The 23,238-nt window shown below is 40.2% G+C and overlaps 1 protein-coding gene across 1 annotated transcript; it reads right to left on the bottom strand.

Moving 5' to 3' along the window:
- Positions 1-933: 933 nt before the first annotated feature.
- On the bottom strand, positions 934-6,367 carry LOC103501147 (homeobox protein BEL1 homolog). Its single transcript, XM_008464645.3, has 5 exons — positions 6,057-6,367; positions 3,596-5,217; positions 2,483-2,886; positions 2,312-2,372; positions 934-1,828 (listed from the first exon to the last, which is right to left on the bottom strand). The coding sequence occupies exons 2-5, from the start codon at positions 5,048-5,050 to the stop codon at positions 1,295-1,297; spliced, it is 2,454 nt and encodes an 817-aa protein (XP_008462867.1). The 5' UTR covers positions 5,051-5,217; positions 6,057-6,367; the 3' UTR covers positions 934-1,294.
- Positions 6,368-23,238: the final 16,871 nt, after the last annotated feature.

The raw sequence follows: 23,238 nt of genomic DNA, 5'->3' as shown, positions 1-23,238 counted from the left end.
ATTTGTTTTCTATTCTAAAAAACCTGATGTTAAACCCTACTTTGTGTTTCATTTACATTTTGATTCTTGTGCTTACAAATATCTAATTTAATTACATTATAATCAGGTTTTCAGCTATTTTTACAAAACAAACTTAAAACCATTATTTATATGACCTACTTTCTAACCCTTCTTGAAGTAAGAAAATTGTTGTAGATGTTAAAATTATTGAAAATATTTATAAATATAGTAAAATATTACTTTCTATAAGTAATAGCCCGCTGTAAGACTAGATACACATCTATGGGCCTATCTAAATCTATAGATAGAAAATAAAATTTTTCGGTATATGTTTATTTTGCTATAATCAAAGACATGATTCCCTTGTATGCGTGTGACTTACTTAGAAGTTGTCCTCAACAGTGAACAGTGATCGTGGCAAAAAACTAAAAGAAAGAAAAAAGGAAATTGGAAGCATATAATCAGAGAAACAGTAGAGTTACAATGCGCAGTAAAATCCAGTAACAGTTTGAAAGTACAAAAATTATTCTTAAAACATAGGGTTTCTCAATACAGTCATGTCGGCACAGGCAGAGTAGCATTGGAAAAGATGGAAAAAAGTACAACAAAGCAGAGACTTACACACAAAAGCTGAAGAGAATATATTCAGTATAGCACCCCAAGTTATCACCATTGCGTCTCTCCTCATTGTCGAAAATCCAATCCCTTCTCAAAAACACGTTTCTTCACCTGTTGGATTTTACTTCACAGAAATATATATATATATGTGTATATATATATAATCATCATTAATAGTACTGACAAAGAGTGTTAAATGAAATACCTGAAATATGGAGAGATTATACCGATGGCTCGTCAGTCTACACAACGTAACTTATCCGCCAAGGCACTGATGTAATCTATCCCTAAAGAACTATCATAATTACAATATGATGTTCACAAGAAAGATAAATCTTCATTTAAAAATAATCCAACTATTCTACATTTCCGTTGTTTTCCATTGTTCAGCTAAATACCCAACAGTATTTTTAAACAACCCACCGACAAATCTAACTTTCCTACATCTTGTCCCCGCCCTCCCACCAATTAAATATTATAATTTGTCTCTTCTCTCTTAAACAGTGATAGCCCAATTTTCCATTCTTGAAACCAACGGATATTTGTGGGCTGATTGTTAGTATGGATCAATAGGAATGATATGTTAAACTATGGCTTCGTCCATCAATTCCATGCGTGCGAATGATTAGTCCCTTTCTTCTGCTTTTTATCATGAAAAGTTGGTTGGTGAGCCAAATTACCCCACAAAATCATGGATCATTTCGCTTCCATAGTGGCGAATTAGTTGGTCATCTTGTTGCTGCAATTGATGCCGTTGCTGTTGATGGTGTGCACTCTCGACTCTGTGGCGAAGGCCTAATGTTAGAGAGACAGCTCCGAGTCCTCCAACCTCGGCTGCACTGGCTTGATATGGCATGAACCCCATCAGTTCTCTTTCCATGTTGGACTGAATCCCATTGTCCAATTTTGATTGTTTGCCTTGATCCCACTGTTGGGCGCTGCTGCCGAGTCCATTTTGGTCGCCACTGGTGGAATCTACCCCAAAGCACTGCAAATGATGACTAGACATCTCATTTACAACACCCTGGTTTTTTAGAGGCTGGTGTTCGTTACTGGTCCAACCGGCTGTGTTTTCTAATGTAGAACTTCCATCTCTCGTACCATGGCTTCTGTTGTTCGTTTCTTCCATGCCCTTGGTTTCTAGCATGTGTATCTCTTCAACCATTGGCTTCCACACCCGCACTCGAGCATTTATGAACCAATTAGACACCTGAATTATGTGGTCACATTGTAGTCATCATCCAACCGGCATCATGAAAATGAGATATATCGTATTTATACAATAACCGCATGGTGTAATGAGCTACAAGTTCTAATCTCATATACGGATAAATTACATATGAAGAGCACCAGTGTCCTACTTTTATGCCACAAAGCAAGCAGAAGGATATGAAATAGCAAAACAAACTGTGTTAACAACCAAATTCTACACCACTTTCCACTAAAAAGAATAATAATAATAATAATAACAATAATAATAATAATAATAATAATAATAATAATAATAATAATAATAATAATAATAATACACCAAGAAGACGAGAAACATTAATAAAAGTCGTAAAGAGTTATAGGCCCACAAATAGATTCTTGATTAGATAAGAAATCAGTACAATATGATACTGATTGCAGTCCTTTAACATTAGTTAATTCATAAAGTACTAACAAATTATAACCAAGAGTTGACCCCTACCTGGTTTCGAGATAGGCCTGTTTGAGTGGCCAACATGTGTTTATCTGTGTCTGTGGGGTATCTGAAAAAAGAAAAAAAGGGTAATACAGAAACATAATCAAATTAATTAGAAAGTTAGGAACTTCTCAAGTCAGCCCAGACGTAGGGTAGTCAGTCTAAGAGACATCTTACGGGTGAAGAAAATGCTCGAAGAGCCATGCTCTAAGGATTGCTACGGCACGTTCAGGCAAACCTCTCTGTGGCCTCCATGCATTTTGGGATTCGAGGAATCCAATATTGACAATGCCAGATTTGTGCTTTTGGAAGCTCTGTTCCATATATTTCAACCTAGTTGAATTTGCATCGCCTTTGCTGCCGCTTGTCCCAGCAGAAGGGGATGACAAATCCTCACCAAGTACCTTCCTCAGATACTTCAGTTGTTCAGAGATGGCATTCTTTAGAGACCGGAAGTGTCTTGAGACTGTCTTCAGCGCCAGGGAAATGTAGGGTGTTGCGGAACTAAGACCAGCTACTGATTCGAAGGATGAAACTACCATTTGCATTTGTTGATGATATTGTTTGTATCTTCTGCAAACCTTTTGATATCGATGGAAAAGACATTATAGATGGTACTAGTGGTCAAAAAGGCAATAAAAATAGATTAAAAAGACGGAATTGCTGAAAAAATTAATTATACACCTGTTGATGAGTTGAATACAAAATTATATTACAGTTTAGAACCCAAAAAGTAGAATAAGTTATAGAACCAATATAAGGGTGGAAAGGGAGATGTCGGCCAATATATTCAACTCTCGGCTCTTAGAGGATAGAAGACTCCAATTATGACATAATTTAATCAGAATGCGCCTTACTTTTAAAAAGCAAAAAAGAAGTGACAATGGCTTGTCTAAATTCTTTTGTCCTACTGCAACAGGAAGATATTGTGAAATTCATCCTTGTTTACACAAAACAAAAATATGCATTTTTTTATATAGTATGAAAAATTAATATTAAAAAATCAACAAGGTCAGAGAATCATTCCATACAAAATGACTTATTACTCCTTTTGAAGTTAGATGGATGGGTTTCTAATAGCTCGGACAAAGTAGCCAACAAAAATTGGCAAAAGTTAACTTAGTTCGCATTGCACATCAAATTTCGTGTCTGATGGACAACAACTTCAGGAATTCGCCATTTAGCAACAATACAAGCAGTAAGGAACTGAAATAATGAATTAGATCAAAAACTAAAAGCGGAGCATATAAAGAACAAGATATAATTTAAGTATTGTACTGTATAACGAACCTCCTCGAGCATATATAGAAGTTTTGCTTTCTTTTGCTGATACTCCGGTTGATGAGATTCAGAAGAGATGCTTCCAACTCCACTAATATTTGATTCGTTTGAGCCGCAGAATGTAGAGGCGTCTGCACACGAACTACTTTCCTTCACAACCTCATTTCTAAATGCATTAAAAACCGTTGAGACACCAACTTCCCCGGGTGTCTTCTCAAATACCTCACATGGTAGGACAAACCTATGACCATTTGAGCCACAAAATTCATCCAACAGCAGTTGGGCAGGTTTTAAGAATTTTGAACTCTTTAAAATAGTTGCATACCCAGTAAAGGGGCCAAGAGGACCTGTATTTCTATATGGATTCACAGGAACTCCCATCACATCTTGCAAAGATTTCCCATAATTTTTAGTTCCAATAGATGTAGGCTTTGGTAATCTACACAAATTCTCAGATTTGATTGTTTTGGATTCTTGTGAATTTTTTAACACAGTTATACTTTCCTGCAAATCCTCTGATTCTTCAAACTGTGTGGTGGGCAGTTTAGACGGTGGATTCGAAGACAACGACAGGGCTAGACCTTGTGGATTGGAATCACTCATAAAAGACCTTAACTCTTCATCGGTTTTTCTAGCAATAGACCCCAATTCACCAATCCAGCTGCGGCAATTATAGTAAGTTCTATCAGTCCAAGAACCAGTACTGTCATAAGGCAACACATTTGGCTGATCCCTGTATACCGGAAGAAGAGCAAGCTCGTTCGCACTGCCTTCACAAGCAGCAGTTTGGTTAATCTCGGTAAAATTATGCTGTACAATGGATGTCATTTCAAGACCCTGAGTTCGAATAGAGGCTGATGTAACAACATCCTGAAGGGTATTTTGGTAAATTGGAGGCAAATGCAATTCTCCTACTATACGTTTTTGTCCATCCTGATTGAATGTCTGGTTGGATGTATTGTTAAAAGAGGAAGAAGTTGGGAATCCAATGCAAGTTGGCTTCAGTGAATACACTGTAGAATCAGTTACTTCCTGATTCAACATTTCACCTCCAAAAGAATTACTTCCACAGTTCACCACCCAATCACAGCTTTGATGAGAACTTTTCCAATAATCAATACTATTATCTGTCACAATTTGTCTACTGCATTGCGCCGGGTCTTCCAGTTCTTGACGCAACATCATATCCCTTTGGTTCGATAAAACGTTCGAGTCTCTTGAGAAATTTATCATTTCTGAAGGTAGCAAAGATGAGTGATCATGAGGCAAAATTGCATCCTTGTTAAAACTTTGAATTCTAACAATATCCAAATCAACTCCCGAATGCTCCGAGTTATGAAAACTCAATTGTTCATCAGAATTTCTCGATACTTCCCCAACTCGTAAATAATTCTGCGGAACCCTTAACTTATCACGCCGACTTTGTTGAGCAACATGCTGTTCAAACCCATAACTATGTTCCATCCACACCTAATTTTTTTAATGCCCTCCCTTCCAATAACACCATATAAAATTGCATCCACACCCCCAAATCCCTTAATGTTAATATAACATATTCCGATTAACCATACAAAGCAATGTTGTAGTTACCATCAAAGCCGGGAAAGCAAATTAAAGGTAACGTTTAAGACCTGCAAGCCAAACAAAATACAATAATTACTACATCTTCGTAATATCTTTATCGAATTAACCTCAAAACTTCAAAATCATGAAAAAAAAATTCAAATCATAACATGAATAGTAGAGGTGAATGAAATCAAGAAACTCGTGGAAAAACTAATTCAAATTTCAGAACCATTAAAGCTCAAATTAGAGAGAGAGAAGAGAGAGAGAGAGAGAGGCGTACGTAAAACTGATCTCGAATCCGACTTTCAATATGATAGCTCTAATATATCTCTCTTACTCTCTCTCATAGTCTGCTAAATCTACAAGTCTACCTCTAAAGACAGTGATAACTAGCCAATAATTATGCATAACACAAGATGAACAGTGCGAAATCCCACACAGTGTCGGTAAAACCTTCACTTGTGGAAAAATACAAATCTCACTCTAATTTTCTAATATTTAAATTAAAATAATAATAATGATCACGTAAAACTCTATCTTCAACCTAAGCTTCTAGCATGCTCTACCGGTACTCAACCTTCTTCTCCAAGTCTTCGCTGAAACCCTAAAATCTCCAAACGAAACATGCAGAACGAAAATGTCTCCTCCACGTGCTGAGCTAGTGGAGGAAGCGAATATATAAGCAGCATCAAAATCGTATATCCGTCAACAAATCGAATACAGTTCAAGTCAAAAAGAAAGATGCTCATCTTTCGCTTCAATAATTCAGACGGAAAACAGAAAAAAAAAAAAGAAAGAATCACAACTACTTTCTCTCGTTCGGCCATAGAGAGAATAAGAACAACAAAAGCTAAAACTATAAATCATTTCTTCATTACACTAAAAGAGAAACAAAAAATAAAACCTAACGGAAAGCAGATCTTCTTCTTCGTAGTCGTTGTCGTCTTCGTCTGCTTGTTGAACTTGTAAATTCTGCTGGTAATAAAAACGAGGGCGAGGAGAAGAGAGAGTAGTGAAAGTTGGTTGAAGAGTTGGTTAGTGTCGATCTAGCGAAGGAGGTAGCGACGGCGGGGTTTAGTCCGGCGAGTTATACCGGCGGGGGAATTAGGGGACAAATAGGGAACTGGTGAGTGAGAGGGAGGTTTCGAAGAGCAATGATTGCAATAGAGAAAAAAATATCGCCGTCAAGGATTTTAACGATATGAGGGCGGGTAACGGTTATTCGAGAGGCGTTTAAAAAAGTGTGATAATGGGGCGTTAAATTTAACGTCGAAAATATAATATAATATATAAGTATGTGAGAATGAGTATACGTATTGGCGCGCCTAAAAAATTGAGCAGGGTCGGTCCTTAAACATGGTTTCTTGCCGGTTAAAACAAATGCCTTTGCTTTGGATCTTAATTTACTATAATGCCACTTCCATGTGAAGTTTGGGATTATTCTTTTTTTTTTTCCCTTTTCTTTTTCTTTACAAATTTATACCCACCAATTACGAACTGTAAAGAGCTCTTTTCTTCTTTGGGATATGTTGTTTTCTGAAGTTTTTTTTTTTTTAATATAATAAATTTACAAAATATTTACAAAATAATTTTAAAAATAAAAAAAATCCACAATTCCACGATATGAAATATAAAAATGTTTCAATCAACATGTGATTAATCGATTACACGCGTCTATATAATTTTTCTTCTAAACGATCCTGATACGCAATCTTATAGGAAATTATACACGATCGTGTAGTTTTTTTTTTAAAGGTGAAAAAATGTTTTATGTAATCTTTCTTCTAAACGATCATATAGGAAATGATATATGATCATATAGGAAATGATACACGATCGTGTAGTTCTTTTTAACTATGAAAAAAATGTTTAAAATCTAAACGATCATTTAGATCATATCAAAGTGATATTTAAACGATCTTGATATTCTGGAAGAGAACACTACAAGAAAATACGTATTTCCCGACACACAACATGGACGTCAGGATAAGTGATGTCGAGAGAAAAAACTTCTCCCAACGTCATAGAAGCTTTGTCAGGAAAAGTTGGCAATCCTGACGCAACATAAGGCAATGTCAGTATAAGGTAGTTTAATAAAAATTACAAACTTCTTCCGACGCGTCTATGTTGTGCGTTATGCATGCATGCACCTGTAACGACCCAACTCCTTATGCTGAATCGAAGTCATCACTAAATATAGAACAAGTGGTTTAAGTCTAAAAATTTTATTAAAAAGCATACGGTTCGAGAAATTCATTTATAAAAACATAAACAAGGTAGTCATGCAAAAATGTAAAAACGTTCTGAAATCCTACTCGGGCCCTATCTACATAAAAGATAGTGAAAAATAAAAAGTACTCAAACTCAAATGCTAAAATCTGAACTAAGAAATAAGCGGAAGCGGTAGTCCCTATGGCCCTCCTCGGTCTCACTTCGGGTCGCTCGCCAGCTTGCCCTTGCCCTTGCCTCGTCCTCTACCTGAAAACATAAAATGGAGAGAATGAGTATAAGAATACTCAGTAAGGGACCCACTACTAGTCCCACTAGGTGCCTGTTAACTTCCTGTTAGAGTCCTGATAACTGGTACCCAATCTCTGGCACGTTCCCGAACACGTGCAATCATGCGCTCCCGTAGGAACGTAACTCTGGTCTTCGGTGCCCGGGGACACCTAGGACAGTCGGGATGCGAGGACCCCGTCGAGTCACTCGAGTCATGTCTATATCATGCTAGACTGGCGTCCCGTCGGACCACACAGTCCTCGATAGGTGGTGATCCCGAAGGACACCCATGCAGGTACGACTCTAACAGAATCAAGCTAACAGGTACCCTAATTGCAGTATACATACACATGGCATCAGCATATAACATGTCACACAAATCATTTCTACACTCTCCGTCCCGACATTCGTCGTAACCAAAATAGATCTTGCCACACATAACAGGCTATAGCACAACTATATCGTCATTGCCTCATACTAACATTTATTTCAGGCATCATAGCTGTCAATTTCTCAATATGCAACATAGGGCATACACAGTCTCATACTTCAAACATGAAACTAGTAGTAGAATCTCTTACCTGGAGATCTACTTGTCGAGTCCTAACGGCGAGGCAGTACGCTTTCCAAGCGACGAAGTCCTAACTGTTTAATGAGTCAAAATTGTAAATAGGTCGCCAACGACTAACGGTTCGAGACTCAATTGAAATAGCTTACCCTAGAAGGAGGTTGCAGTGCTCGAGCCCCTACTGAAGAAATCCCGCGCTGCAGTAATTTCTTGGTCCAAGACGTCCCTTGAGGAAAATAATTTAATTTAGATCCAAATTAATTTAACTAACGTCCGAGCATGGAGTCTTACCGGAAAGACCACAATAATTAATTAGCTTACCAAAATATAGGTGGATGGAGCCAATTTAGTCCTGGCGGCTCGGCTGGAAGAAGACAGGACCGGCTCGGCTTGGGCAGACGCGGCTCGGCTCGGTACAGGGATTTCGCGTGCGGCTCGGCTTGCAACAGGGGGAGACGCGGCTCGGCTTGCAACAGGGGAGACGCGGCTCGGCTACACAAAAGCGCGCGGCGCGGCTTCACACGCGGGCGCGGCTCACGCACGGGTGCACGCGGGCGCGGGTCGGGTTTCCGGAAGGTGGCGCGCGTCGGTTCGGGTCGCGGGGCGGGTCTTCGGTCGGACCCTTGCGCGCGAGGCTTCGGCTTCCGGATTTCGGGCGGCGCGGCGGCTGTTGGTGGTCCGGCTACCGCGGCTTCGCTCGGCGACGGCTACCGACTGGCGTTTCGGCTGCGCTTGCGTCGGATCGAAGCGGCGCGACTCGGCTGGCTGACGGGTTGGCTGCGGACGCGCGGAGGCGGCTTCGACTCGGCTTCGGCGTGCGAGAGACGGCTGCTCCGACGGACGCTCGGCTGCGCAGATCGGCTTGGACGATTCTCCTGGCGCGGCTGGAAGCTCGGCGACGGCTCGGTTGCGATTGCGGCTCGGCTGCGCTGCTGAACAGAGAAGGATGCTTGGCGGCTCGGGTTCGCGGCGGCGGCGGCGGCGGCGGCGTGCGGCGGCGTGCGGCGGCTAGGGTTTCAATAGGAAAATTTTTTCCCCCTTTTTCTTTCTTTGAAAAATTTTCCTCTTCCTCTTTACGCACGAGTCCCAAGGCCTCTTTTTAAAAGAAATAAAAATAATAAAAGAAATCTTTAAAACCCTCTTTCCTCTCTCCTCCAATAACCACCTTTGACCCTTTCCAAGGCCATTTATTTGTTAAGCCAATAATTTATTTCACCCCCTAACTTCAAAATTAATACAAAAAAAAACTTTAGTTTAATACTAATAATAAACACACTTTAGTATTAATATTAATGGTCAAAACAAAAAGGAAACCGAAATTGTCGGGCGTTACAATCTTCCCTCCTAAAAAAAACTTTCGTCCTCGAAAGTTCTAATCCTCGAACAGCTCGGGGTACTGGGCTCTCATATCCTCTTCTTTCTCCCACGTGGCCTCTTCCACTCCATGGTTCTGCCAAAGGATTTTGACCAGTGGAATTTCTCGACTGCGAAGCTTCTTGACCTCCCTTGCCAGGACCTCGACAGGCTGCTCCTCGTAGCTCAGGTTCTCGCTAACCTGCAGTGGCTCGAAGTCCACCACATGTGTTGGGTCTGCGACATATTTCCTCAGCATGGAGATATGGAATACGTCGTGCACTGCAGCAAACGATGGGGGTAGCGCCAAGCGGTAAGCCACGGGGCCAATCCGCTCCAATATCTCGAACGGCCCTACGAAGCGTGGGCTCAGCTTCCCCTTCTTCGCGAACCTCAGAACACCCTTCATGGGTGCAACCTTCAGAAAGACCATATCTCCCACTTCAAACTCGAGGTCCTTACGTCGTACATCAGCGTAACTCTTCTGTCTGCTCTGGGCTGTCAGCATACGAGCTCGGATCTTCTGTATGGCTGCGTTGGTCGTCTGCACTAATTCGGGGCCTAGCATCCTCTGCTCTCCAACCTCGCCCCAGCAGACAGGGGATCTACAGCACTTGCCATACAGGGCCTCGAACGGTGCCATACCAATAGTAGCCTGGTAGCTGTTGTTATAGGCAAACTCCATCAGATGCAGATGGGAGTCCCAACTTCCTGAAAACTCTAGTACGCAGGCTCGCAGCATGTCTTCCAAAATCTGGTTCAATCTCTCTGTCTGACCATCAGTCTGAGGGTGGAATGCCGTGCTGAAGTCCAACCTTGTACCTAATGCAAGTTGAAGTCCTTTCCAGAACTTCGATGTGAAACGGGCGTCTCTATCTGAAATGATGGATACGGGTACTCCATGTAGTCTCACAATCTCTGTCATATATAGCTGCCCCCACTTACTGGCAGTGTAAGTGGATTTCCCTGGCACGAAATGGGCCGACTTCGTGAGTCTGTCGACCACAACCCAGATCACCGTGTAGCCCCTTAGGGTCTTGGGCAGTCCCGTAATAAAATCCATCGACACACTCTCCCACTTCCACCCTGGCACACTCAAGGGTTGCAACAACCCTGCTGGATGCTGCCTAGGTGCCTTCACCTGCTGGCACACCAAGCATCTACTGACAAAGTCTGCCACATCCCTCTTCATGCCCCTCCACCAGTAGACACTCCTTAAGTCCTGGTACATCTTCGTACTCCCAGGGTGCATGGTGAACGGGGAACTGTGGGCCTCAGTCAAAAGCTCCGTCTTAACTGCGCTGTCTTCCGGCACACACAGGCGTCCCTCAAACATAAGGCCATCGTCAGAGGATATGGAGAAGCCTTCACCTTGCTCTGTCTCTACCACGCGACGCTTCTCTGCCAAGTAAGGGTCATCCAGCTGAGCAGCAATGATCTTTTGCCTCAAGGTTGGCTGAACTGTCAACTGAGCCAACTGTGCGGTAACCTCACCTACTGAGACTGCAATCTCTGCCCTCTCAAAGTCCCTGAGTAAGGGGGTCTGCTTGGTGATTAGCGCTGCTGAATGTGCAACTTTCCTACTCAGCGCATCAGCCACTACATTTGCTTTACCTGGGTGGTATAGGATCTCGCAGTCGTAGTCTTTCACCAACTCAAGCCACCTCCTCTGCCTCATGTTCAACTCCTTCTGGGTGAAGAAGTACTTCAGGCTCTTATGGTCGGTGTAAATCTGAATCTTCTCACCGTACAGATAGTGCCTCCATATCTTCAATGCAAAGACTACAGCTGCCAACTCCAAGTCATGGGTAGGGTAGTTCTGCTCATGGATCTTCAATTGGCGGGAGGCATAAGCAACTACCTTACCTTGCTGCATCAGAACACAGCCCAGTCCCTTCTTGGAGGCGTCACTATAGATTACAAAGTTTCCCGAACCATCGGGCACTGTCAGGACCGGTGCCGTCACTAGCTTCTGTTTGAGCTCCTGAAAGCTCCTCTCGCATGCTGGGCTCCAGACAAAAGGGGTTCCCTTCCTGGTCAACTGGGTCAACGGGCTGGCTATACGTGAGAAGTCTTCCACGAACCTCCTGTAGTAACCTGCCAAGCCCAGAAAACTTCGAATTTCACTAACCGTGGACGGTCGGGTCCAGTTGGTCACTGCTTCAATCTTTGCGGGATCTACTGAAACTCCCTCACTGGAAACCACGTGGCCAAGAAACGTCACCTTCCTTAACCAGAATTCACACTTGGAGAACTTGGCATACAACTTGTTGGCTCGAAGGGTCTCCAAAACTTGGTGTAAGTGCTCCTCGTGCTCAGCCTCAGTTTTTGAGTAAATGAGGATGTCGTCAATGAAGACTATGACGAACGAGTCTAGAAACTCCTTAAACACCCTGTTCATCAGATCCATGAATACTGCAGGAGCGTTAGTCAAGCCGAAAGACATCACAACGAATTCGTAATGTCCGTACCTCGATCGAAAGGCCGTCTTGGGGATGTCACCGTCCCTAATCCTCAACTGGTGATAGCCTGATCGCAGGTCGATCTTGGAGAAGACGGTGGCTCCCTGCAACTGATCGAACAGGTCATCAATCCTGGGCAAGGGGTAGCGGTTTTTGACTGTCACCTTGTTCAGCTCTCGGTAGTCAATACAAAGGCGCATTGACCCATCCTTCTTCTTCACGAACAAAACTGGGGCTCCCCAAGGCGACACACTGGGCCGGATGAAGCCTTTGTCCAGCAACTCCTGTAACTGGACCTTCAACTCCTTTAGCTCGGCTGGAGCCATTCTGTAAGGGGCCCTCGAGATTGGGGCAGTGCCCGGCTCTAACTCGATAGCGAAGTCTACTTCTCTGGGAGGCGGAAGTCCTGGAAGTTCGTCTGGGAAAACGTCGGGGTACTCTCTTACCACTGGTTCGGAAGATAGGGAGACTTCTGGCTCTCTCACATCCACTACGCTTGCCAAAATACCCCAAGTACCCTGGCTGAGTAGTTTACTAGCCTTCATGGCTGAGATGACCTTGGGTATACATACCATACCTGCCCCCCTGAATTTGAAACTAGCCTCGGAGGGAGGGTTGAAGACAACTTCCTTGCCATAACAGTCTATATTGGCATGGTTGGCTGACAGCCAATCCATGCCTAGTATCACATCAAAATCCTGCATGTCTAACACTAGTAAGGTCACGTCTAACATACGATTCGCTATCTCTACCCGACATGCCTTTATTTGTTCTTTGGATAACAGGACCTCCCCAGATGGAGTAGAAACCGACAAAACACTACCCAAAGGTTCTACCTCTAAACCCACATGCTGAACGAAAACGGAGGATATAAACGAGTGGGATGACCCAGAGTCAAATAGCACAAAAGCATAATGCCCCAAAATTGGGAGCGTACCTGTCACCACAGTGCCAGCTCGCTCGGCCTCCTGCCGGGTAGTGGCGAAAACTCTCCCCTGCTGGGCCGCAGAAGGCTGGGGCGGTGTCGTCTCGAAGGGTTTCCGAGGACACATATCAGCAGTGTGCCCCGGCTGTCTGCACCTGAAGCAGACTCCACTTCCAGCCAAGCAACGACCTCCGTGGACTCTCCCGCAGGTAGTACAAGCGGGTAGCTCTCTCAGAGTCCTCCCGGCTGCTGCAAGCTCCCGTCGGTGTCTCTGGAAGACACCTCCTGACCTCAGTGTTCGCTGCGGTACTACGTCAGGCTGCGTCTCAACCTTCCTCTTCTGTCCCAAGGCTGACCCTCTGCCGGCAGCCTTAGACGCATCGGCTCTCTCAGGCAGGCTCAAATCCAGTGCTATACGTAGTGCATCAGCATGCGTGGCTGGGCGGAGGGCTCTGACAATGCCCTGAAGGTCTAGCCTGAGTCCTCTAACGAATTTCTCCGTCCTGGCAGCCTCGTCCCTTACCATATCGGGAGCAAAGCGGGACAACATATCGAACTCGGCGTCGTACTGCTCCACCGTCATGTCGCCTTGCTCCAAGTTTAGGAACTCTTGCAGCTTGGCGTGCTTCACATTGGCGGAGAAAAACTTAGCATAGAAGTTCTCCTTGAACTGCTCCCATGTTATTTTGCTTACATCGCCCCCTAGCATTCTCTCCGCGGTCTCCCACCAGGCGGTGCCCCTGTCCTCCAAGAAGAAGACTGCACACTGCACCTTCTGGTCTTCTGGGCACTTCATGTACCGGAAAATAGTCTCTATGGACGTCAACCACATTTGGGCCTTTGTGGGGTTGTCCATGGATCCGTCAAAGGTCTTGGGATTATACTTCCTGAAATCCCGTAAGTGTTTCGCCTCGGTCGACAGTTGAACTGGTACTGGTTGAGCTTCCTCAGGGGCTGGAGGAGCGACGGCCTGAGCCTGAACAGGGGCGGCCTGGGCCTGAGCAGGGGCGGCCTCGGCCTGAACAGGGGCGGCCTGGTTCTGCTGGGCGGCAAGGAAAGGCGCCAAAGCAGCTTGCAGCATGTCCTGATAACGCTGCTCCATCGCGGCGAGATCCGCCTGGGTGACCGGTGCGTTTGGGTCGACTGCCGGTGCAACAGGTGGCGCCTCCGGCTGGCCACGACCGGCTCCTCTGCCTCCCCTACCACCTCCTCGGCGTGTACCTCTACGTGGCGGCATTCTCCCTAAATTCACCAACAAACTTTTCACCACAAGAACTTAACACCCTATATCTAGGTCTTAGACTATTCAGGCAAAATTGTAATCTTAACATTAGCAAGGCTTTAGACATACCTGGCGAGTGCCGAAGGACCGTATAGCCATAGGGTGAAGTAAAACCAAACAAAAATGACTTACATCGTAGGTCAGTCTACAGAACCTAAAACACTGTGCTCTGATACCAACTGTAACGACCCAACTCCTTATGCTGAATCGAAGTCATCACTAAATATAGAACAAGTGGTTTAAGTCTAAAAATTTTATTAAAAAGCATACGGTTCGAGAAATTCATTTATAAAAACATAAACAAGGTAGTCATGCAAAAATGTAAAAACGTTCTGAAATCCTACTCGGGCCCTATCTACATAAAAGATAGTGAAAAATAAAAAGTACTCAAACTCAAATGCTAAAATCTGAACTAAGAAATAAGCGGAAGCGGTAGTCCCTATGGCCCTCCTCGGTCTCACTTCGGGTCGCTCGCCAGCTTGCCCTTGCCCTTGCCTCGTCCTCTACCTGAAAACATAAAATGGAGAGAATGAGTATAAGAATACTCAGTAAGGGACCCACTACTAGTCCCACTAGGTGCCTGTTAACTTCCTGTTAGAGTCCTGATAACTGGTACCCAATCTCTGGCACGTTCCCGAACACGTGCAATCATGCGCTCCCGTAGGAACGTAACTCTGGTCTTCGGTGCCCGGGGACACCTAGGACAGTCGGGATGCGAGGACCCCGTCGAGTCACTCGAGTCATGTCTATATCATGCTAGACTGGCGTCCCGTCGGACCACACAGTCCTCGATAGGTGGTGATCCCGAAGGACACCCATGCAGGTACGACTCTAACAGAATCAAGCTAACAGGTACCCTAATTGCAGTATACATACACATGGCATCAGCATATAACATGTCACACAAATCATTTCTACACTCTCCGTCCCGACATTCGTCGTAACCAAAATAGATCTTGCCACACATAACAGGCTATAGCACAACTATATCGTCATTGCCTCATACTAACATTTATTTCAGGCATCATAGCTGTCAATTTCTCAATATGCAACATAGGGCATACACAGTCTCATACTTCAAACATGAAACTAGTAGTAGAATCTCTTACCTGGAGATCTACTTGTCGAGTCCTAACGGCGAGGCAGTACGCTTTCCAAGCGACGAAGTCCTAACTGTTTAATGAGTCAAAATTGTAAATAGGTCGCCAACGACTAACGGTTCGAGACTCAATTGAAATAGCTTACCCTAGAAGGAGGTTGCAGTGCTCGAGCCCCTACTGAAGAAATCCCGCGCTGCAGTAATTTCTTGGTCCAAGACGTCCCTTGAGGAAAATAATTTAATTTAGATCCAAATTAATTTAACTAACGTCCGAGCATGGAGTCTTACCGGAAAGACCACAATAATTAATTAGCTTACCAAAATATAGGTGGATGGAGCCAATTTAGTCCTGGCGGCTCGGCTGGAAGAAGACAGGACCGGCTCGGCTTGGGCAGACGCGGCTCGGCTCGGTACAGGGATTTCGCGTGCGGCTCAGCTTGCAACAGGGGGAGACGCGGCTCGGCTTGCAACAGGGGAGACGCGGCTCGGCTACACAAAAGCGCGCGGCGCGGCTTCACACGCGGGCGCGGCTCACGCACGGGTGCACGCGGGCGCGGGTCGGGTTTCCGGAAGGTGGCGCGCGTCGGTTCGGGTCGCGGGGCGGGTCTTCGGTCGGACCCTTGCGCGCGAGGCTTCGGCTTCCGGATTTCGGGCGGCGCGGCGGCTGTTGGTGGTCCGGCTACCGCGGCTTCGCTCGGCGACGGCTACCGACTGGCGTTTCGGCTGCGCTTGCGTCGGATCGAAGCGGCGCGACTCGGCTGGCTGACGGGTTGGCTGCGGACGCGCGGAGGCGGCTTCGACTCGGCTTCGGCGTGCGAGAGACGGCTGCTCCGACGGACGCTCGGCTGCGCAGATCGGCTTGGACGATTCTCCTGGCGCGGCTGGAAGCTCGGCGACGGCTCGGTTGCGATTGCGGCTCGGCTGCGCTGCTGAACAGAGAAGGATGCTTGGCGGCTCGGGTTCGCGGCGGCGGCGGCGGCGGCGGCGTGCGGCGGCGTGCGGCGGCTAGGGTTTCAATAGGAAAATTTTTTCCCCCTTTTTCTTTCTTTGAAAAATTTTCCTCTTCCTCTTTACGCACGAGTCCCAAGGCCTCTTTTTAAAAGAAATAAAAATAATAAAAGAAATCTTTAAAACCCTCTTTCCTCTCTCCTCCAATAACCACCTTTGACCCTTTCCAAGGCCATTTATTTGTTAAGCCAATAATTTATTTCACCCCCTAACTTCAAAATTAATACAAAAAAAAACTTTAGTTTAATACTAATAATAAACACACTTTAGTATTAATATTAATGGTCAAAACAAAAAGGAAACCGAAATTGTCGGGCGTTACAGCACCGATGGAAGTTTATAATTTTTAATATATTTAACTTCTCCTGACGTGTTTAGTCATGTGTCAGGCATTCCCCTTCAAATACCATTTTCAAATTTGTAAAACAAATTTGTGTTAGCCGAAAATGAGGGAAAGGGAGACAAAAAACGAGGGAGAAGAATGAAGGATTTGAGGGGTCGAAAGAGGAAAATGATCAAGGTCCACCACCGCATTGCCATCCACCATCCATTGCTTGTCGTCGTCCGCTCCTTGCCGATAAATGTTTGTTTTTCTATTTATTTTTTTATTTGTTTTAGTTTGAGTTTGAGTTTCAGTTTCAGTTTCAGTTTGAGAAAGAAAAATACTAAATAGGTACGTTTTTGTGATCGTCAACGCCTTCTCTTATGTGTTTTTCTCCTTGCCATTGTCGTCCGCCCCTCGACTTTAAGTCTTTATTTTTATTTTGGTTTGAGGTTGAGAAAAAAATATTAAATATGTGTGTTAGTCTTTGTTATTGCTATTGGTTTTATTGTTATTGTTCCTAAAGGTATTTCTTTATTTATTCTTTCTTATGCTAAGATTTGATTAGATCTCTTCTAGATTTCTTCTAGTTTTGCTATTTTTCCATTATTATTTTTATAATTTTTCATTCATTTTTCATTATGAGTTACTTCTAGGTTGCAATACTTTTTTTTAAATATAGGATCTCCCGACGCACATATAGCGTCGAGAGATTCCCATTTTCTTGTAGCAAAGCTACAAGAAAGAAAGAAAATATGGTGAAAGAAAGAAAAAGAAGATAAATAAAAAATAGAAGAAAGAAAAGTTTGGAAAAAATACGTATTTTATTTACCCATAAGAATATGAACAGGGGAGCTAAAATAAAAATAGAAGAAGAAGTGGAATAAATCTAGAAAAGGAAATGATTAAATCGTAAAAAGGGGGAAGAAATAAAAGTAACAAATCGTCCGAAATATCAAAGACAAATATGAAATTTATGAAAGATTCCTACTTTTTGATTTTGTTACACGGACCGTAAATATTTTGGTGTTTTGTTCGTTGTATTTATGAAAATTAACCTTGTTTTTAAATCGAATAATTTATGTAATCACTTTATTCATTTTCATCAAATTAATACATTTAAATTGCAATATTAGCTAAAATCGTGAATTTTGTCAATTTTATTATTATCGTTATGGTTTGGACTAACTAAAACTATATCGACGATAGCAAGATTGTCAAAATGAAACTTTGTCTCTAAAATGTAACAAAAATGATAACCCAACCCGAAACGGTAATTGTAGAACGTATATTTCAGATGCAATCGAATCGATCCCCCTTTGTTTGTTAATCAGATTGCAGTATTTATATTAAGTATCAGATCTCCACGTGGTTAGTATAGATTCAAAATATAGTTAAACAACACCACGTATAGCTTAATTTTTAAATTATCATTGATTTACACTCAATATATACTCAAAGGATCTTTTTTATTTGAAAATTAAGGCATTCCTTTCTATTTCTTTGTTATAATTTATTTTATATAAGATCTATTTGAAATTTTTGTAATGAAGTAAAATGATGTTTGATAAATTTTAATTTTAAATTAACAAAAATTAGTCACGGTGTTGCATATATCTGTACTGAATTGGTGAAAGTTAATTCTATGAACTAGTAGACTTATTATTTTAATCATTTTCATTGATTATTAGTTTATAATTCATTATAGTATATTTTATAAAATTTTATATGATTTCAATTTCAACTAATTTGGTTACTCTAAATTATTTGATAAAATTTTTAGGAAAAAAAAAAACATTGCTTTAGTACTTTGAATCAATTAAAATTTAAAAATACTTGGTGAAAAGTATATTAATATGAAATACTATTAATATAATATAATTATTTAAAATTTTAGTAAGAATTGAGTCTAAAAGTTACTCTTTTATAAATTAGTTAGAATTTTAAAAAGTGAATTTCATATATTAATATTTGGGTTTGTTTGATGTGCTACTCAAAATAAGTTTAAAAAATTAATTCCACAAAAAGCTTATTTCTTTTTATAAAATGATAAAAGTAAGTCCAACTCATAAGATACACAGCATGATTTAATACATTTTATATATATATATATATTCAATAGATTTGATATACCACTTTGATCTACTTTAATATATCCGATACACTTGATTATCTTTTTAATAGACACTTGACACACTTTTTTTTTTTAAAGGAAACAGCTAGATAGAACTTAGGAGTGAACCTAAGACCGCACTAGACACACAATTTTATTAATGAGGGGCTAGAGAAAAGTCCAAGAGCTAATTACATAAGGTGCTAAGGTTTAAAGCAATTGTAGCAGCCGAATAATTTTTAAAATAAGAGTCCCTACTGCACCAATTGCCTATAAGGATTTTACAGTCCTCCCACATATTGGCAGTTGTTTTATGAGAGCTAGAGGATCCAAAAATTCTAAAATTCCTTTCACACCAAATTTCCCAAAATAAGGCTATAATTCCACAAAAAATAACCTTGTGTTTCAGGATGGAGCAATTTAGAGAGCGAAATAAGGAGAACAAATCCTCCAATTCGTCGGTACCGAGTGCGAAATTGAGAGAGTGCTGGAGAAGGGCCCATAAGGGTTTCACAGCTTCGCATCGAAGAAACAGGTGGATTCCTGATTCACTATCTTTTTTACAAAGCACGCACCAGTTGGGTTGAAGGGGAGTGTTGGGCATTCTTTGCTGAATAACCTCCATCGTATTTATTCTTCTTTGAATCAGGCACCACATGAAGAATTTGATCTTCATTGGAATGGTGGATTTCCATATGATCTCAAGAAGCTTTGCTCGAGGGTCCCCTGGAGATTGATCCAGCTGCCGAGAGATCAAGACTTTTGCGGATGCAATGGAGAAAGAGTTGTTGCTGTCAGGAGTCCAGGTAGGCTTGCTTGATCCTCTATTAGACCTCGGAGTAGGGAGAATCTCTAAAATTTTTGCCCATTTGCTTCTTTCTCTATCGTTCAGCTCTCTTCTAAAAATTATGTTCCATTGGTTATCGAATGTGTTCCACGCATCTTTAACTGAGATTTCTTTGTCAAGAGTAAGAGCAAAAAGTCTAGGATAGGCAATTGAGAGACGTCCTTCTTGAGACCAATTAGAATACCAGAAGGAGATTTGATCTCCATTATTCAATTCCCAACTTTGATTACTTTCGAACCAATCGATGTTGTCGATGATAGATCTCCACGGGGCTTTAGAAGTACTAGAGGAGATGTTTGATGGAATGTCTCATTGATAGTTGCCTTTATATTTGCATTGAATCAGCCTCCTCCAAAGGGCATTAGGTTCCGAGAGATAACGCTAGAGTCACTTAGATAAGAGGGCCTTATTTGTCACATGAAGCCTTGAGATTTGTGATAGACTTTTTTTTTTGTCATACCTGCAAAATGGAAAAAGCGTGTGATAAATTTGCAAATTCTCAAACTCACGTTGTCACCCACTTCAATTAATCTCTTTAATATTTTGATTTACTAAAAGTTAAAGATTTTCATAATTTAAATTTAAGAACTACGAAAAGAAAACATGTTAAAAAGAAAGATCAATTATTACAAAATTTAAAGTATATATGGATGAAATTATTTGGTGGGAACATGCACATTTATTACAAAATAATTGTAAAAAGGCAGGTTAACAATTTTCCTAAGGTTTATTTATCGGTAGTTTGATAGTTTAGAACCTTGTGATTTTGCAATGATCTCAAATCATAAAGGAATTTAAATGAATCTTTGTGTTAGTTTTTTTTTTTTTTTTTTTTTTTTTCCTTTCTCTTGAGATAATTATTGTTATGGTTATGTGTGTATATATATTGCAAGAAAGATAATGTTGAATTTTCAAAGCTAAAGATGGTGTGGATATGATGTGATTGTCAGGTCAAGCCATATAAGTATTATAGTTTTTACCTTTTTCTTTGCAGTTTTGGGTTATGAATTTTACTTGCAATTTTTGTAGTTATGCTAATTTCATGAACATGCATGTGTAGCAAAAGTCCTTTGCAATTCTTAAGGATTGATGTTTGTAAAGTTTTAATTTCCTTTTTTTCCTTTTTTTTTTTCTTTGCCGTTAACGCCCTCATTTATTAATCATTTGATAATTTTTGTTTGGATTTTATATGTGTTTTCTTAGTAAGTAAAACCAAATTTGAAAAACTTAGGTTAAAAGAGTATACCGATTCTAAGATTATATTGTTTGAATTGAGTCGAGGAAAAAATATATTTTTAAAAAACATATTTTGTTAAAAAGTTATTTAAAATATACTTTTCTATTGTTTCAAAATATATTTAAAGTTGGTATCAACCACTTTAATTATATTGAAAACGACTTAATTTAAAAATTAAACAAATATTTTGAATTAGTTTGAAAGAGTCATTTTAATTAATAAGCATTGTACTTAATAAAAACAAGATAAATGGTATCGTATAGTAATTTTAGAAATAATAATTATAGCAACATTTTTAAAAAATTTGAAAATATGACAAAATATATCGATAATAAACTTAATATTTGTAACATGAACCATTAGTAATAGACTTTGACAAATATTATTATATTTACACTTTTTCAAAATGTAACTATATATATTCTAATATTTTGAATCTACTTACTATATTTCCAACTATATAATAAAACAACCTTGATATAAATAAATATTGGTCTAGTTGAGATTTAATTGGACTAATCATAAGACATTTGGGATATTGTAAAATTATTTATGGAATATTGAATCTCTATCAATTGCATCTAATACTCCATATATATGTCACCTTTTATATAGATATTTCTCATTTAACTTACATTAAATTTATTTAGTTATTTCAAATGCTAAGTTTATATAAGTCATTAGGTTTCTTTTTCCGAATAAAATCAAACACTAAGGTTGTATTTACGATAATGTGATAAGGTAGAAAACCAATTCAAATGGTAATATCATAATTTATTACACATTATATTATTAAACGTGACTGGTACACTTGTAGTTAGACATTTTTTACCCCACAGAGATCAACAAATCGTTAAGAGCTCATAAATTAAAATTGTTAGATACGTAAAAAATTTTGCAAAACATAAATTATTTGTGGATTAATAGTTGTTGGGGTTAGCTATGCTAAATCTTGTTAGGATAGAAATCGAAATAAATGATATATTATAATTAATATATAGGTGAATTAATTGCTCAATGTTTAAAATAAAAGGTACTCTACATTTTTACATCAACTATTGGTACTTGAATTTTGCACCAACAGTAATATTTGCATTACTAGTAAAAGAATAAACAAATGATTGTCTGAATTGTAAGAAGTAACACCATGTTTAGTGATGATGAAGTCAGAAAAAATAGAGAAAACTTAAGTTATAAGGATCATAGAGATCAACAAAATCAAACAATACATGTATGGTTAGTTAAAAAATCAAACAATTTAGCATAAATTTTTCTTTTCCACAAGAGTATAAGGTCGGGTCGGCCTCCCCCAAGATCATAACCTTCTTATCTTCTGAAGTTGGTGTGTTTGTGATGCACGTTTCCTTTTCGAACACTTGAACAAAATGACTCATCAATTTTGAGATTAAACATATATTGATGAAGTTAAAGAAAGAAAATAAGAAAATAATTGAAGTTGGAGATGAGAGAGAAATGTGTTGATAGTGATAGTGATAGTGATAGTGATAGTGATAGTGATTGGATAATAATCTCAGGGGGATCCTATTCCTACATGAAGAGCATTGGAGGAAGTGAGTGTGTAATTAAAACTAAAATTTTATAAAAATAAATTAATTAAATGAAACTGGAGATTACGTCACCTGCAAAACCTCTCCCGTACTGTTTTGGGAATCACAAAAACCGGGTTTTTTATTCAATCTGGACCGTCAGATCTTATTGCTTCCAAACACCTCTCTATTCCCTATTTCCCATACACCCAAACCCACACCGCCTTTTACTCTTCAACTCAAAACAAATATATATATATATATATATTTATATATATCTTTTGCAGTAGTATTATAGCTTGTGAATTATAAAAGTTAGGATTGTTTGGAGTTAAAAGTATCTAAAACTATAATAATTCCTTAAATATTTCAAATCTTCTTTAATTTTTCTTAGATACAAATCATTTTAGTCTACATTATCACACTGTATAAATTATTTTTATTTGACTGGAAATTAGTAAATACTACAACATTGGAAAAAAAATAGAGAATAAATAAACTGGTAAATATTATAGCACTAAGGATATAAAAATAGTATTTTCTATACTTAATTATAGCTGTTACAAATGGTTGTACACAGTATATGCTATAATTTAAGCTAGAGTCAAAGGTGAAAAAGATCCAAATAATATTTTAAATTTTGTTGGTATGAAAATACATGTTTAATTTCGTTAACTATTTAAAATGCGTGAGAAATTAACTTTTCTATATTATGAAATAATGTTGTTAAGATTTAACAGGTTTGATTATTATCAACACAAACAGTAACATTTTGTGTCAATCGAAGTTTGATCTCAAATTGTATTAGATGAACTCAACTATAT

This window comes from Cucumis melo, chromosome 12 (genome assembly GCF_025177605.1).
Source record: "Cucumis melo cultivar AY chromosome 12, USDA_Cmelo_AY_1.0, whole genome shotgun sequence".
Lineage (NCBI taxonomy): Eukaryota > Viridiplantae > Streptophyta > Magnoliopsida > Cucurbitales > Cucurbitaceae > Cucumis > Cucumis melo.
This window is presented reverse-complemented; position numbering and strand designations above follow the sequence as displayed.